Source organism: Spea bombifrons, chromosome 1 (assembly GCF_027358695.1).
Source record: "Spea bombifrons isolate aSpeBom1 chromosome 1, aSpeBom1.2.pri, whole genome shotgun sequence".
In the NCBI taxonomy this organism is placed as follows: domain Eukaryota; kingdom Metazoa; phylum Chordata; class Amphibia; order Anura; family Pelobatidae; genus Spea; species Spea bombifrons.
Genome location: NC_071087.1, coordinates 155,343,982 through 155,362,023, shown reverse-complemented (window position 1 = coordinate 155,362,023; position 18,042 = coordinate 155,343,982). Strand labels below are relative to the sequence as shown.

At 40.5% G+C, this 18,042-nt stretch overlaps 1 protein-coding gene across 1 annotated transcript; it reads right to left on the bottom strand.

Annotated features, from left to right (window-relative positions):
* Window positions 1-530: 530 nt before the first annotated feature.
* Window positions 531-15,668, bottom strand: LMAN1 (lectin, mannose binding 1). Its single transcript, XM_053448161.1, has 13 exons — window positions 15,442-15,668; window positions 11,639-11,793; window positions 11,441-11,548; window positions 10,558-10,619; window positions 9,520-9,619; window positions 9,187-9,310; window positions 8,436-8,494; window positions 7,556-7,688; window positions 7,260-7,453; window positions 7,081-7,151; window positions 2,337-2,484; window positions 1,617-1,735; window positions 531-838 (listed from the first exon to the last, which is right to left on the bottom strand). The coding sequence occupies exons 1-13, from the start codon at window positions 15,647-15,649 to the stop codon at window positions 802-804; spliced, it is 1,518 nt and encodes a 505-aa protein (XP_053304136.1). The 5' UTR covers window positions 15,650-15,668; the 3' UTR covers window positions 531-801.
* Window positions 15,669-18,042: the final 2,374 nt, after the last annotated feature.

Genomic DNA, 18,042 nt, shown 5'->3' with positions numbered 1-18,042 from the left:
AGTATTATAACACTGATGTGCAGATACCCTGATGTTCTAGTTACACAATAATTACAGTAAACATTCTAAGGTCGGTCACTCAGGACCCATCAACTATTTTTTCTGGTTCGTATCCTTGATCACATGTGACTTATTGTTAGCATAGGTAAATCTGTTGAAAATTCCAAAAAAACAAAAAACAAAAACCAAATGGTTTCACCAGGGCTCATGTAAGGAGAGAGCATGATATGTGAATATTGAAACTAGGGCTGTATTAAAGTCTCCCGATTTTCTATAGACTCAGTTACATCTGTATCCCAATTATCTGCCCCTCTTAAAATTGAACAGAAAGTTTATAATTAAAAAAAAAAAAAAAAAAAAAAATGTTCCACAAAAACTTTTAAACGCTATGCAGTTCTTGGCAATTAATTTAAACCATGGTGCTGGCTGAATCTCCTTACAAAACCAAACCAAAACGCTACTTAGCACACCAAGACCGCAAATTAAGTGTTTGATTGCTAAGAAATTAAAACAAAATGAAACCTAATTAATGGAAAAAAAAATAGCCCTGAGTGAAAGGGAGACAATTTTAATACAGACCAGCAAATAAGCTACACCCGGCTTAAAACAAAGCTCCTTTTTAAAAAAATAGGTAAAAATGTTTCCTCTCTTCCCATTTCTGTTGGCGTCCATCAACAAAATGTTAATTTGGGTTCCCCAAAAATTCAATAACTTAATCTAGCGGCGCTTTGCAGCGATAAAAAAGTCCCTCTGGTACAAACATGTGCCGTGTGTGTCCGGAACACACGATGTAACAGGTCATCAAAAGAACTTCTTAGCGGCTGCTTCTTGCTGACTCCTAAAAGAGAAGAAGAAAACTGTCAGTTAATGCCCTCAAATAATTTTAGAAAATAAAGGTGCACGTGAGGATTGTTAAATATTAAGCTGTATGAAGACCGGAGCCGAGTATTGCGCTCATTAAGTGTAAGTGAGATAATCACCTTGTGTTAAATCTCCACTCAAACAGAGAGCACTCTTCCTTTTTTGGGTAAAAACATGCAAGATTACCAGACAAGTTACATGACTTTATAGGTTTTTGAATATTTTTGGTTAATGACCTGGTGATGACCTGTATACATCACTATTTATTGGCGCTCCTTGCTTTCCATTCTATCGGCGGTATGAATATTACAATTTAATGCTCTACTATTAAGTGCTTTATTTGGCAGCAATTAATGTGTAACCAAAATAATACATTTGCATTAAAGCATAATTGCAATTAAATGGACGCATTTTGGCAATAATAGCATGAGACGAATATTAGTTACCGATCATAAATATTTAAGTGGAAAGGCAAAAAAAAAAGTTTTCAAATGAATTTTTAAAAATAATTTAATAGGTTTTCATACATGCAACTAACCATTATTAACAAGACATAACAATTTGTCAATAAGAACATTTTAATAAATTAATGTAATTAATAAATTGATGAAATTTGTACTTTATTACACCCATAAACTCTCCATGGCTTTGGGATTTACAGCAGATTTCGTACCATCATGTATCACATATTAAGTGCCAATATTTGAGGTTTTCTGGCCCATTCTCTAAATGCTGTTAAAGTAAAACTCTCTTACCTGTACATAATGTAACCGATGAATAACACTGTTTGCACGGCTACAAACACAAAGAAGTGTGTTGTGGATAAACAAGAGGGAAACTGAGGCAACTCTGGGCATTTTTGCTTTTCATGTGGCTGCAGGGACAAAAACACCAAAAATAAGTTAGCAATTTGTGAGTAAGCAATGTATGCGTGAACAAGCAACGGGGCCGACTTCTAAAAACCACCATATTGGGCTATTTTGAAACTTTTGGGTAATTGGAAATTCTTAAAAGCTACTGGATGCAAAATAGCCTGTCCTGTTCCCATCAGATACAGCTACCATCGTCCAAATTTTGGGTATATTTAAGGTAAATAAGGGTATTGAGTTTTTTCCCCATATTGAAGCAAAATAAATTGTGTGCTCCATTATGTTCAGCTGCTCCAGTAAGGAACGTCTATACCACCGCGGATGCCTTTATGCACATTCACTAAACTGCGATCTTGCATCAGAGCAGAGATTTCACCTCTCTTTAAAGCTAGTGGGCATCTCGTGCAAGAAGGGCTGATTTAGCCAGCGATAAAGCAGCTCAGGATGTTTAACCGCCATGTAAAGCCTGGTTAGGAAACACCGGTGCGTAGGCCGTAGGAAACAGACGAACAAGAGCCTCTAGTGCGCCAGATCCCCGAAAAACAGATCTTGGATTTGCTTCCACCATAGAACCAGGATGCGATTAGATGGGCAGAATATATTTACCAGATTCTTTTGCACTAGATGTTCGATGTCCCTCTTCACTACATGAAGATGCTCCTTGATATCATTGAAGTGCTGCGTGGTCTCGTAGCCAGCGGAGCCCAAATGCTGATTTCCACTCGCAAGACGTAAAGTTTCACTCATTGAGCTCCTACAATGAAAAACTAAAAATTCAGTAATCACTTACAGCGAATGGCTTACTGCGTCCCCATAGACACAGAACAATTAGTGCACAATGATAAGTGCCACAGGGGGTGCAGTAATGAATAGACGCTCTACACCCCCTACTACTAACCCCGGTCGAGCAGGGACTCAACGATATGGGGTCAGCATGACAACTTAAGCAGTTTTATTACAAAAGGATGGACCCATACCGCATATACTACCCGAGAAGGGGAGAAGATCCCTCCGTGGCAATAGCTAAGCAAACACGCAACCTTTAGCGGCTGTATTATGGCTCAATGGACAACCCAATGTAAGCAAACTAAACCAGGACCATGTACAGTTGGCCAAAGACAAGTTTTCCCCTTAATTGCAGGTATAATATTATATATATATATATGTCTCGCGGCATTGTACACACTTCTCAATGAATATTGCATTTGAATTCTCCAAGCAGCCCTTCGGGGAAGTTGTGATCTGCGTCCCGGACTCCACCGGCATGGCTGACTGCGTACGAGCCCCAAGCGCTAGACATAGTAAACAATATCCTTCCTCGATAAAGCATTACTGTGAATAGCTAACGGCAAAGCGTTAAAGCCCAAGTGATCGGCAGCAACGTCAGCGGTCACGTATACGTAAATAAAATAGTTTATCGATATTTAAGTGAAAAGAGAAATGTAATATTCTTACATAGGCATTAAAGAAAATGTAGAAACCGACATGCGATTGCCCCCCGGTTTGGATTCCCCCCCCGGTTTGGAAGCCGTAACACATGTTCTCCGTTTGCCGAAAGCACGATGGAGGACGGTATATTCTCCCGAGACGTGCAAAGCCTTCCAAAAGAAATTAATGCAGTTGTGCAAGAAATGAAGAGGCTTAAGGATAAGCAAAGGCTTGAGGGCTAAGGTCCAAGATTATATTGAAACATAAGACCAAACTCTCTCCCATATGTGCCGTTGCCAAGCTGGGAAATATTTTATCTTTGTCTTTTCATTCTGTCGCTGCCATAAAAATCAAATCAAAATCCGGACTAAGTTTCGAGACCTGGACTTTAACAGAGATCAGTTAAGCGATCAGATAAGAGCATAAACATGCGCCTTAATCAATATGCTTGTATCATTTTCCCGGCCGACTGATGCTTCTTTCTCGTTGCAAAGAGGATTAACGTCTACAGCGAGAATATTTACCGTCATGTGCAATTTAATCCTTTTTCTACTTTTGGCAAAAGACACAATGGAAAATAACCCCAGAGACATAGTTTAAGTCTTAGAAGCTTATTCGTCTCGGTAATAAACACGACAAAAATGCTCCACTTACAGATGTATTTAATATTACGCCGCTTGGATCAAACTGGAATCCACTAGCAGCCTTGACGACACTTTCCTTTGAACGTACGATCTCCCCATGCAAGAAGATTAAAGGAAAACAGAAAGGTCCATATTTTCTATGCTAACAACAAGCATTCAAGGGAGAGGAGAACATAAACCCCCCCCCCATTCAAAAGGGGGCATTTAGGAATTTCCTTGTTTTTAAATAAAAGCAAATCTTGTCCATTAGAATACGAAATGGATCAGAAACACAGCACAGACGTTGGTTATGAATGGAATCTCTTCATAGGCGTACAGTGGCCCTTTAGCACTCCCATCACTCCTGTGTTCCAATGGCCCTTTATCACTCCCATCACTCCTGTGTTCCAATGGCCCTTTATCACTCCCATCACTCCTGTGTTCCAGTGGCCCTTTATCACTCCCATCACTCCTGTGTTCCAATGGCCCTTTATCACTCCCATCACTCCTGTGTTCCAATGGCTCTTTATCACTCCCATCACTCCTGTGTTCCAATGGCCCTTCATCACTCCCATCACTCCTGTGTTCTAAGGCAAGTTGTGTTTGCTGATCCAAGTTTAAAACATTAATTGATTGTTAGAAAACCCTTTCAAACCCTATCAAATGCATGTGCTTACTGCCAGCCAGCTACAGCCTTGGCCCATCAAACATTACAGGGGGGTTTCCCTAACAAGACCCCCCAGTAAGCATGCACAGACAGCACCACCACTGATCTAAACGGTGGTACTTTCCTGCTACTGATTGGCTACTTTAAACATTCAATCAGCAGCAGAAAATTTCCTAAAATTATAAAAAAAATATAAAAAAAAAATGTAATTTCTGAAACACTATGTCCTATAACATATATTTTTTTTTTTTGAATATTTAAAAGTTTGATAAAAAGCTTATTAAGTGCTTCACTTATCAACGCTACCCCATTTCACATTATTTGTACTTTAAGATAAAAACAATTCTCTAAAAATAAAGTGTGGCGTTATAATCACTACAATATATAAAAGGCATAACACACGTTTTTTCATGAAAACATTATAATCATTAACTGCCATTCTTTAATCTTTCCCAACATATCAAAACAGACAGTTTATAATCGGACGATTAGGGAAGAAATCCATAAATCTGTTTGAAGAAAATTACTTACTTGCTTTAAGGCAGGATGAATGATAATAAATAACGAGCAGCAATAAAAATATGGCAGGCTGTTCATTTTTTTTTTTTACTCAGAAATAGCCCTTTAATCTATGCCCAACATATTAAGAAGAATTTAGCCAAACACATCAATATTAAATAAGATGCTTCGGACTAACTGGCAAATCTAATTTGCTTCCTTGGAATAAAGATTTGTGAAGAATATTAAAGCAAAAGCTTCCCTTGAAAAACAAAAGTAAGATAATCGGCAGCCGGCAGATGACCTACTTAGACGGCGTATTGTAAAAAAAATATTTAAGAACAGGGGCATTTTCTTATAGAAAAAGGGGCATTCAGACTGGGTAGTTAAAGTTACCTGGCCTTACTCCCTTTTGTCTTTTAGCTTGTAGAAAGGTCAATGGAAAAAAGAGACGGGGTCATCAAGCAAAAAAGGGCAATAAATAAAAAAAGAAAATATACTTTAACAACTTCCATGTTGCCAAAAGAAAAATACAATATCAAACAAGACTCTAGCAAAAAAAATAATAATAAAAAAAATTATATATATCTATATCCTGTGCTTTTTGTTTTAGTAGAAGTTTTGAGGATTGGCAATTCATTTTTTCATTTACTATAAACCCACATCACCAAAAACCCTGCAAAGGCTTCATAAAAATATAGTATATTTGATTCCGTGCAAAACAGCCATCCATTAGTGGGTTTGGGGGACTTTGTTCTTAATGGTGCCCCCTCTGTGGAACATGGTAAGTTCTTTGATGGTCCGAGTTGTAAAAGTAGCTGTAAGGCTACATGTTGCCCAACAGATTAAATGGGAACTCCCACTTAAATTATTCGTATAAGATTAAAAAGGTTTAATAGAAGATTAAAAATAGTGTACTTTTTATTTTTCTAACAGTTCTAGTATGTTATCTGAGCCCAATCTACTAGACAATACCCTGGCTCCTTATCATACTGTCTGTGGGAAACAATAGAATAGCTCAGTCTCAATCACTCAGCCAGACTAATGGAAGTCTATGGAAGTACAGACTTCATTGGCATCGCCATAAAGAATGAGCTTGGTGTGGTGTTTAAGCCGGGAAAGTCATTCACAATATCACATGACTGACAACAATGGCCGCTTTCAGGTCTGCAGATAAAGGGAGTTTACCGAAACAAAAAGGCGATAAAACCAAGTTTTGTCAATGCTGACCGAAATTACTGTTTGTTTTTGTTTTTTTGCTCAATTGAGAGACAAAGATATGTTACACAAGGTCAGAGTAGCCTCTAAAAACGCCTATATATGTTAGTATTTAGCTAGAATGAAGACGTGCAGGTGCATTTCAGCTATAGGAGTGTCAGAATTTGGTTTATTTATCTGCGGAATGTTACATGAATTGAGGCGTATTCATTCCATAACCTTTGGGATTTATGCACTATAGCGGGGGGCTGCAGCGGAGTTCAGTTTGAATTTTCTTCTAGCTTCATTGTTCATTACGAACATCCTGGAAGGAAAACTGAGCTGCCTCTGAGTGATGTATAGTTCAGTTAGTGAGACATCACGGTAATGTAACTATAGATGATACAAGGAAATCAAACTATAGCTCTTAATTATTTTAGTACATAAATCTCTCTGCGACTGCGAATGGGGTTATGTATAAAAAGTTAATTCTGGTTGTCTTATCACAGCAGCCATCAGAATGGTCCAATCATCAGAAACATACCATTGGCTACTAGGTACTACTATTTTTTATTTATTTATTTTTTACAGTTCACACCAGAAAATACATGGGTATGTATGGTTTTAAACCCTTAGTAGTAGCCAAGTACTGCATTGTAGCACAGTAGCATGCAAATGGTTAATAAAATGTATATTTTTGGTAATATTAAGCTATGCACCAGGTTTGGGGGAAATACAATGGGGTATAATAGTATAGTGCGATGCCAACATTGCATGGGAAGTGGGTTGCAGCGGAGTTTGTGTATCAAGAGCCATTCTGATGCAAAGTGATAAAAGTGATGCAGTCACCAAGCAACCAAGTTTCACCAGACTATTATCTCACGCACGAAAGAGTCACAGTAAAACAAACTAATAAATATTAAAGTCTTATTCTTACCTCATTTCACTGATTTGCTTTAAAACATCCCTCTGGGCATTCTGTAAAGACTCCAGTTCCTGCTGAGAAACCTTTAAATTAAAACAAACAAAATAGTTTAGTTTAATAGCTTTAAAAAGTAAAATAAAATGGCTCCTTCCAAATATTCATCAGCCCTCCCACTCGGCCTCTCGCCAGACCTGTTCATGCAGCCCTGGAGCGCTCGCTCCTCTCTTGGCGATGTCGTCGGTCACCGCAGTCACGTATCTTCTTTGCTCGTCCAAAATCATATCCAGCTGCCGGTTAAGCTGCTTGATCTCAAGATGGATGCGGTTCTGCCCTTCAAAAATCTGCCTCAGTTCCCGATCGTTCACAGACTCATACATATCATCGACTAGTTATTTTGGGGGGGAAAACATACAATATAAGAATGTGCTTTAAAACAATGAAAGCATCTTAAATACACAACATGCAAGCCAAGTATCCAAGCACATGCCTGGGTGTTCCTGCGCATCTGGGTGGTCCTTCTGGAACTCCTCTTTCCTCTTATCCAGCTCTTGTTGAAAGTTCTCAAACTCTTCTTGGTACTTGTCCTTTTCTTCCTTCGGGATCTCTCCATCTGGAGTGGGCTGGAATCACATGCCAGTTATATTCCCATACATTTCCTTTTGACACACGAATGCCTAAGAAAACCTGGGCTCTGCTCGGAAAGCCGTGTTACATAACAAGTAAAAGGGATGGACAACCAGTCCAACCCCTGAACTGGAACAAACAGGGTATGAAACGTCTATTCAAAGCAGCATCTGCCACCTATCCCTGTAGGTTAGCACAGGCTTTTACTACTCTTTCTGCAAAATACATTTCCTTAATTTTTTTTCAAAAAAAATTATTTGAGCCCCTTATATTATGAGTTACAGGACTAGAAAGTTGTATAATTATATAGGCAGTTATTAGGGGATGTTGTTCCTGATAGCGGGACTCGCCATTAGGATGCACTGACATATTCTGTAGTGCAGCGTCATATAAACACACTTTTGACAATGCTGGCTGCGAGGAGGCAGAGGAAAAAAAGGGGCAATAATGCCGATATCAAAACGGGAAGGGATGGCTCTGCCGCTGCTATTAAAAAATCCTGAAAACCTGCGCTATTGCGTCATCTGAGAAGAGACGCTCACAAACTTTGTGAGTGTACATGGGTTTAGTCGTATTAGTCAAGTGATAGTGTTAGAGAAGGGTGTCAAGTGATACGTATACACATAACTCATTGTAATATATATATGTACATGTTTCCCAAGTTTTATTATTAATGGAACACACGTTTTCATTGATAAAATGCAAGTTGGAATCTTGTGAAATGTATAAACACAATTACTTACTGCCTCCTTTCCAGGTTCAGTTAATTGGAAGGTCAAGAACGACAGGACATCATGGTCATCTGAATAGCCAAAAAAACAACAGTTACTAAAAGCAGACATACAATTTCCCTTAACGAGCGGCTTCTCCGGGTCCCCGAGCAGGTAAAGGGAGTATGTTATTAAAACACAACTACAGAAACAGGCCTGTAAGATTGCCTAGGGCCCATTCGTCCCACCAAAACATAAGTATAGATCACTAATTCAGAAGTTTGGATCCCAATGTTTTTACTTTACCTTTACATAGTTTTTATTACACTTACTTAGATTATTACTCTTAAGGTCTACATTCAAAGTAAGATTGAGAATAATTAAATTGGAGAGCTAATATTTAAAACTCTCCCTATATTAATAATGCAATATACAGGGCCAGCTCAACCTTTCTCGAACCACACAATGTGGATGGGTCTTCATTATAAATTTAAAAAGGCAAACTCCTAGGCTATTGGATACAACCCATGTCTATCCTTAAATGTTTCATTGAGCTCTTTTCAGACCTGTAATAGGTTTTGTTTTTCATTCTTTAACCGGGTGTAAGAGGTCCCTCCATTGAACAAAAAAATGCCCCAAAATTCCAGGGATGGTAATTAAAATAGCCTTTCCTGTTTGCCCAGATGTGGTTCTTAGAGATTTGCTGTTAGAAATTGAATACACAGTATTTCAAGAAGAAAGAAAAACAGACAGACTTCACTTCTAAATAAGAAAGAGCAATAACCTGCCAGGCCTCCGGTAGCTGCCGATATTCCAAAGAAACCTTGTTTGGGAAGAATCATGTTCTCCACTTTGGCACAAAACTCGTAGTCTTCCTTATCAGGAGTAAACCCATTGTTAATAAATACCTAAAAGAAAAAAAGGAAGAGACAAGGCTATTCGAACACCTTCCTGATATCACTGTTTATGTCCACGGGCTGCCTGAAGATTACTGGCCTCATCAACAGATTCCGAAAAGGTAGTCTTCAAAGGACGTGCGGGCTCTGCATTAATCATTTTATCAAAGAAAAATAATATATATATTAATCTACACTTTAACAACACACAATATACTTACTGTTAATGTCTTTTTATAGTATGTGATTTTTGCGCGAACAGGGTAAGGCTTATTTCGGAAATCTCTTTGACAAGAAGAAAGCGCTTGTGTGGAGCCATCACTGTGAACACAAGAAACCATTATGAGATTGGTTTAGGTGAAACAATAATGTTATAAATAACGTAAATATTCCTTAAACTTTATATACAGCGGGACAGCTAGACCAATCACTCCAGAGTTGGGCATCTGTACGTTTAGGTTATTCTGTATATCATCTTTTGTAATAGTGCCACGGAATCCGCTGGCAGTCAACACATTAAATGTAAGAGAAAGCAACTTTCATATCATGTCACGTCATACATAAACAAAACTCTTTATATGGATGGGTTTGGAACGCAAGCGAGTCGGGATAATTTCACCATTGCATGCTGAAAACGGCAAAAAGGGTATGGTTTGGATCGGTGGTTCTGCTCTGGTGCAGCTCTTGAGATTCTCGCAGGAACACAATGTGATAATTACTAAATCCTTTAGGTAGTGTGCCTTGGGGAATGGGTTTGGGGCCACTGGTTCAGGTTTAATCCAACATGATCGCTGTCTCAGGTGTTCACGTAATGTTTATCTTATATAGGAATGATCCCTAAAGTATTAAATCTGTGAACATAAGATCGGACGTAGTCATGCATAATAAGACCATCCCTAGTGAGCTTCTGCTGCAGGAAGAGCTTGGCTGGACCTGTATAATGTATAGTTAAAGCCAGTCTCCTCATTCTAGCTGGAGAAACCTGCCAGTGTTGGGTCCTTCATAATGAATAGTCAAGTGAGAACTTCCACTTTCCTACCAACTCATCCTTTTAGTGAATAGGCTCTTAAATCATACCCACTCCGAGGTTGGGTTTTCCTTCAGCATTTTATTAAAACACGCTGAAACATGAAATATTTTTCACTCACAAACACATTTACCGTGTTACTATGTTTATTTCTAACGTGTATGTTATCGAATGCCCTTCCACAGACATCGCTGTTTGAGTGATTGCAGGAACAGACTTTACAAACACTTACTTCTGGTGGTCATAGGTAAGTTTTCCATTGTTGCCCACAACCAGAATCATAGGATTGTTTTTCTATAGAAGAAAATGATAAAAACGAGAAGAAATATAAAGGTTAACAGTTTCATTCGGTGGTATTTTAGGCTTTACCTCTTGTTTCTGTATGTAGAATTGTTATATTGTTTTATACTACTTGTTACGTGCTGTTTGCCCATTGTACAGCACTGCGGAATATGTTGGCACTATACGAAACAATAAACACTAATAATAACAACCCTAGAGATCCCTTTTTTGAAAGGTAATATCCAGTTTATGACTTCATGGCTTCCTAGAGCTCTTCTGGGCTCAGTGGAATAAGTACAGACGTCCCTGGGCATAGTCACTATCATATCTCTCTTGGGTACTCCTATCTGTCACTACGTTTGTACTGCTGTACAGGCATGCCCCACATTAACATACAACACGGAGTCCAGAGCATGTATGTAAAACGAAGAGGTGAAGCACTACCTTTATTCACTTATTAATGTGTGTAACTGCACTGCAATCGTCCGGTCATATCCACCACAAAACATGAAATGAATAAAAGACCCGGGGGCATGCTGTTACGTGTCCATTCTCACAAGGTACGGTACTGGGTATGCCTGCACAGGCAACCACCACCGAACCATTTGCGCTGCGTGTTTGCACTTTACAAAAGGAAGCTTATTTTCTGCAAGGAGATTGCAGTTCCTAGCTCTGTATTATCTACCCTCCATTACAATCCAACCCTTGAGAAGAAAACTAAAAGTTGGGCAAGTTGCTTTATGTTCTGATAAGTAAACATGCGATTGTACGCTTAATCGGGTTCATTCCAAGGTACAACACGGTACCAAAGTGCACAAGCAAATTAAACAAACCTTTCCATCGTTGTCAAAGGAATCAAAGAAAACGCCAACGCCGTTCCAGGAATCTGCCGCTCCGTACACATTTCCGTCCAGTCCTTGGTCCGCGGCGTACCAAATGGCCTGCGTACACAACGATTCACTAGTTACACACCAGATACACGGCTCGGTCACAAAAACACTCACATGTTCGGAGGATCAGAGGTCACGTACCAAGCCATCAGCTCCTATCCTGCCGCGTCCCGTCACCCGAAACGTTACCTCCACCTCCCAGTTCTCGAAGCTTGGGGCGGTTTTCGTCCATACAGAACCCTTCTGGCTTTTTAAAGATGGGGTTATCCTAATCTGATCAGAACCTGGAATCGCATCTATAATAAAATACAAAAGTCATTAGATTAATTTCTTGAAGGACACAGCAGATTATATATAACGCAAAAGTCGTAATGCATGTTCATTGCAATCATTACAAGCATTGGATGCCAAAACTAGAGTTTATAGGTCAAGAAAGAACACTTTTAGGGCGAGACCGCATAGCTATATTTACTAAACCCTACAGATCTAACAGCAAAACCTAATTCTGGGGGAAAGTGCTAGTTTGGATCACTCACCGTAGATGGATATGGACTTCTGCTAATTGCTGCAGGCTTGGTTTATATGGCCCTTACCGCCTCCCGTAGTGAGTTTGAGCCGTACTCTCTGCATACACATTATGCCCGATTAATCGTCCGGCTCGTACTGTGTCCAAGCCGAAGCATTACCTAGAGCTGCAAATCCCACATGTACCTTTTATATTACGCAGCTATTTACCATTAAATGTAAAGGAATGTGCCCCATCCAGTGAAGGGAGATACCATTTCTGTTTAGGGGGGGAGTAGTAAATGCTTTTTCTTTTTCATGGACAAATCCTGATTTCCTGAACTTTCCGTCCTTTTTAAGTTGTTTGCTGCGTTTCATGGGAAACTTCCCAGCGTCTCCCGCTGTCACAGGATCAGCAAGCGATAAACCGGATCTGTGCGACCGTTTCGGATATATGTGCATGTTTACAGAGCATTTTGGCTCAGAGCGGTAATAATTATTAACTATTAGCCAAGTTATCTCGCATTTAACTAAATACCTGCAAAAATCAAACGGGCAGCCTACTGCCCCAAACAGTTTGATGGTTGTTACTATTGCTTTTAAATAGATTTCTTTGGCTTCTATTTCTAAATAACTCCAATTATTTCTTACAAGTAGCACCGCTGTAGAACAGAAAAGTTCCTCCAGATGATATTTCTGCGTGCCGACGAGGACTTTTAAAGTCTACACACAGAGACTTAAGAACAGGTCCTGTCCGACGGCCTTAACTTTCGATGTTTGAAAGGCTTGTAATTAACTTTAATTCCAGGCTATTCGGTTTCTTCAGCTCTCAACCCCCAAAAAAAGGCACGGAGAGAAGCCTCTTCACAGCGTTGGAAGTATTCATGAGCGGAGGCTTCAAATTTAATTTATAAGAAAAATCAGCAGGATACAAAAGGACAATTTATAGAACCTGGGAGATTCTCAAACACGTCCGAAACATCGGAAAAACCACTTACTGCCCAAAATATCATTTAAAGATTTATAGTCTTGATTTAATTTGCCTAAATACCACAAACGTTATGGGAACCTGCAAAACAAAAACTCTATCTATACTACCAACCCAAATTTGGGGTCACTTTCCTTATTTTTAAAAGAAAAGCAAATTTTGTCCATTAAAATAACATGAGATGGATCAGAAAGCCAGCGCAGACGGGGTTAATGTTGTAAATGACTATCCTTGCTGGAAATGGGTGATTTTTAACGGAATATCTTCATAGGCGTACAGAGGCCCTTTATCACTCCCATCACTCCTGTGTTCCAATGGCCCTTTATCACTCCCATCACTCCTGTGTTCCAATGGCCCTTTATCACTCCCATCACTCCTGTGTTCCAATGGCCCTTTATCACTCCCATCACTCCTGTGTTCCAATGGCCCTTTATCCCTCCCATCACTCCAGTGTTCCAATGGCCCTTTATCACTCCCATCACTCCTGTGTTCCAATGGCCCTTTATCACTCCTATCACTCCTGTGTTCCAATGGCCCTTTATCACTCCCATCACTCCTGTGTCTTCCAATGGCAAGTTGTATTCGCTCATCCAAGTTTAAGTTTAAAAGTCTAATTGATGGTTAGAAAACCCTTCTGCAACTATTTTACAGCCAGAAATGTCCTTGTTTTCTCTTAAAATAGCTGAGTGTCTCCAAACTTTTGAACGGTAGTGGACATATATTTTTCCCTGTTCTGTATAGCGCAGAGTAAGAAATTAAAGCAAGCTTGTGTTGCCATGGCAATTTCAGAAACTTGTAACGCCCTTTAATTTTATTACTAAATACATAGCATGTAAATAATATATAATTCTAAGAACAGTCTTAGTAATGCTACAAAACCTCTAACTACAAACCAACAATTCTTAAAAAAAATAATAATAGTAATTTCACAGGCAGGTCTTTACGTAAGAACTTTTTATTGCAACACACTACGCAGCCGCACGTCCCAGCACGGCAGAGACACAAGAACCGCGTCTCCTCGGTTTCAGCCACACGTTCGCGTGACAGACACGTGTTACAGGTATGAGAAATACTGGCAGAGGCCACAGCTGTACTAGAAGCGACACATCAGCGAAACCGCCGGGCCGTCAGAAACAAGAATGAGAAATGAATCGGCTGCGAACCAACTGCGCCGTCATCAGCAAACGTACAGAACGACCTCAATTCTACACAACATACAACTGACACGAGTGTCGCTTTGATAGTTAACGTGTCCCCATTATATATAAATATATACGGCGTAAATCAACTGAGTAGCTGAAAATAAACATATACACTATTGTGTTATTTGCCTCCTGAAGTTAGTCGCTTACTTTTATCTTAAAGAGACGGCCGGGACTTTATACTTCGGGGATCGGCTGGGTAAAACTCAATGTCTCGGCGTAACCGGAGTAATACTCCACGCCGGGTGATCCCCTCGCTTGGCAACTGCCAGCATTCCCCCCCATTTCATCTGGGATCCCCCCCCTCGCATTTCACCTTTGTTGGCTGGGTTTGGCACGGCGCGCCTTGGTGCCGGGGTACGGAAGAGAGGGGGTCTAAGCTGTTTTCTAACCATTTTCCACCATTTTCCACTCTCTGTAGACTTCACTGTTACTCCAAATCTGCGTCAATTTGTCACAACAGGGGACAGAGTCCCAGAAATACAGCGTTGTTTAAAATTAAACATTATTGTCGTTTTGCCTGAAGTTCCCCCGATTATGAATTGTCTAGAACAGATTCCAGGAGTTAGGTTGCCATGATGACCCCTAAAAATATTACGCTGTCTCCTAACTATAACACATATATGTCTAGCCCTGTTCTAGAACGAGAACAAAAACAAGAACAAAAACATGTTCCTGCATCAAACTTACATAAAGAAAACGAGTACAAAAATGTCATTTTCTCATAGTAGGGAGCAGCTGCATTGACTTTGTATTCAGTGACTCAGTATTTCATTATCATACCCAGTACATTGTATATTGAGCCAGACCACAATACCAATCCTTGCTGGTCGTGCTTTTTATGTCTTACACTTCTATTTTTGTAATAAATAACAGTAATAAAATGTTTGAATATTACTAAAACGTTGACAATTCTTGCAGCCTTGGAACTACTTTGAGAGACACCTGTTTAGGAGTTACCTTACTTCAGGTGGACTGTACATTTCTTGCGCTTGTATTATATGTATTAAGGCCAGATGTGGAGATTTTCTAGAGGGAAATGTATAGAAAAGCTGAATTCCACCCCCCCCCCCAGCCCATATTCACATTGCTTGTACAGTAATAATGACGGGACACCTCACTGCTCTGCTGACAGGTAGGAATCTGTAACATGAGCTCTAAGTTACTCCTGACGGTATTCATACCCCGGAGGCATTAGAGGCCTGTCCCTCCCCTCAGGTAACAACCCCTGGCTGAGGTAACATACTTACTACCAGTGTAGGTCCAGAAGGGTACTGAGCCATCACTCTGCACCAAGTACGGTCCTTTGAAACTATATTTATACTCGAACCTACGGTGTGGAGGGCTTTGGGTCTCCTGTCCGTCCTCCGCCGCCGCAAGGCTCAGGAAGGGAACAAGGAATACCCAAAACAAACCGGCAACCGTACACCTGCGCTCCCGATGTATGGACACCGCCATCTTTGCTAGTGCTGACGTAGCCCTGACAGAGAGAGAACCCGCAGAGCCAACAGGGCGCTCAGCCATTGGTCGGCTCTGGAGGAAGTGGGCGTGCCGAACTGCATTCCGTTGCCTAGCTGTACGTCGAAAAACACTTCGACCGCGCTACCTGCGGTGTAGCCCTCCGGCCTTTGGGGGTCGCTGCGATCATTTAAGGAAATGCCTTTTAAAAATGATTTGATTACATTTTTTAGTTACTTCTATCTACGGACTTTTCTGAATCAGAGTGACCTACTTGTTGTTACTTAGCAGGGACTTTGTAATAGTTAAACAGTAGTCCCTTTACACTGCAGAACTACAATTCCCATGATCCTCCTTTAGGATATCGCCTGGGTTTGTTGCAGAGGCTCGTGGGAATTGTAGTTCAATAACAACAAGTTGTGTAGCGGCGTCGTACTTGGGTGCTTTTGCGTGGCAGTAAATAAATTAAGTTAATGAGCTTGATTCAGTTAGCGCTACGTTTACTGTCGTGCGAGCGGTGTTGCAATTGTACATAAAGAACAATAACAAACAAAAAAATAACAAACAAAAATAATGATGGTGATTCAGCATCCACTGGGAAATCTCCACAACCAGATAGCATAGCACCATATATTCCCCTACCCCAGACAGTATGTGATGTCCTGGCTGGAGGTGATGGGAGTGTGGCTGATTTGGCAGGATAAAGTCTTGTCGTGGTTACCTGGAACAAGAAGCGGAACCAAGCCAAAGTCTCGGGAGTCACGTGGCTACATGCGTAATCATTTTATTAATAATATTTTTTTATGTTTTCTTTTATAAATCCGTTACCGTGACAAATGAATTGTGATTTGAACTCCGGACATTTCTAGTGCAACAAGCCAAATGGCAAATGATTTAGAAGTTATAGAACGGTCGAAAGCTTGGCAGCAACAGTTCAATGTTGATAAGTGTAGCTTAATGCACTTGGGATGTGAAAGTTTATTTCAAAGGAAAAGACATATTAGAACAAGAGGTAGTAATCTAAAACTAGAGGGTTAGAAGTTTAGATGTATTGTAAGGAAGTTTTAGTTAACTGTGAGAGCGGTAGATAAATGGAACAGCCTCCCATCAGAAGTGGTAGAGACTGAAGAATTTAAACATGCATTGGATAGGTATAATGCTGTCAACTGTCTCAACGAGACCAAGAACCAATTAACGGGCAGGCGACATGGGCCAAATGAGTCTTATCTAATTCTGTTTCTATGACTATGACGCTCCTCAGCCAGGACACATTTTTTTGCCCTAATTGAGTTTATTCAAGAACAGAACTTAAATCAGGCAATCTGCAAATCAGTGCAGGACACCATGATCAGCTTAACCAATTACATACAGCGACAGCCTGAAACAGTCAATCATGCAAAATACAAAGGAACAACAGTAATCGTGACACTGGGTGGACACCTGTAATGGTTCCAGGGTTGCAACAAATGTGTCATGAACACCCGATACAAGTCAACATAAGAGCAGAACAGTAAACCAAACCTACGCGGAGCTCTGCGCTCTTTGTCTCTACGCATAAACTCGTGGGACAAACCATCAAGGATATCCTGCGGTCCACGATGTAACGGATCGTCTCCCTGGTGAGGGCTACGCTGACGGCCACAAACGCTACAGGTCTGCTACAAGTCTGATGACCGACTGCAACCTGTTTGCAAGTATTTTAGCCAATTACCTCCCACAGAGCTGAATATAGGTCAATGAGGAGGCCATCTCTGCCCAGGGTCCTGTTTAGTAGCAGAATGCAGGTCCTCCATTGGGGTATTTAGGTTTGCTTGGCCTAGTAGGTCAACGGTGGTTGCGACCCCTGCCACAAATATGTCTAGCTGATGGTCGGTTGTCATAGGGGAGTAGAGGTGAACCTTCTACTATTGGTCTGCCAACTTCTGGTGCTACAGGTCAAGCCCGGAGAGTTCCCAGGTATGCTCATCACACCCTCCGGCCAGTGATCTGTTGTCTGATGGCCCTTGCTCTGCTAAAGGCTTTGCTGTGATTAATGGACTTTGACCCCTGAATTGTCTTTTGTTGCTGCTGCTTGTCTCCCGTCCTGAACTTTTGCTGCCGGTACCGACCTTTGGACTGTTTGTTAGTTTTCCCTGTTCCCTTTATTTCAATAAATCATGGATTTGTTCAAGTACTTTTTTGCTTTGAGTGGTTCTGTAATTCTTCCATTGACCTCTCCAGTGTCAGAACTACTGCCCAGGTCTTCCAGAAGAGGGTCTCTTTTTTTCCTGGCTTATGTGGCATCTTTAATATTTAAAGATGCTGTGCCAGTGGACAGAATTTTTTACGAAAAGGAAACCGATGTGATTTGCACTTCATGTCACTATATCCCCAACGCATTTAGAACTTGCTTC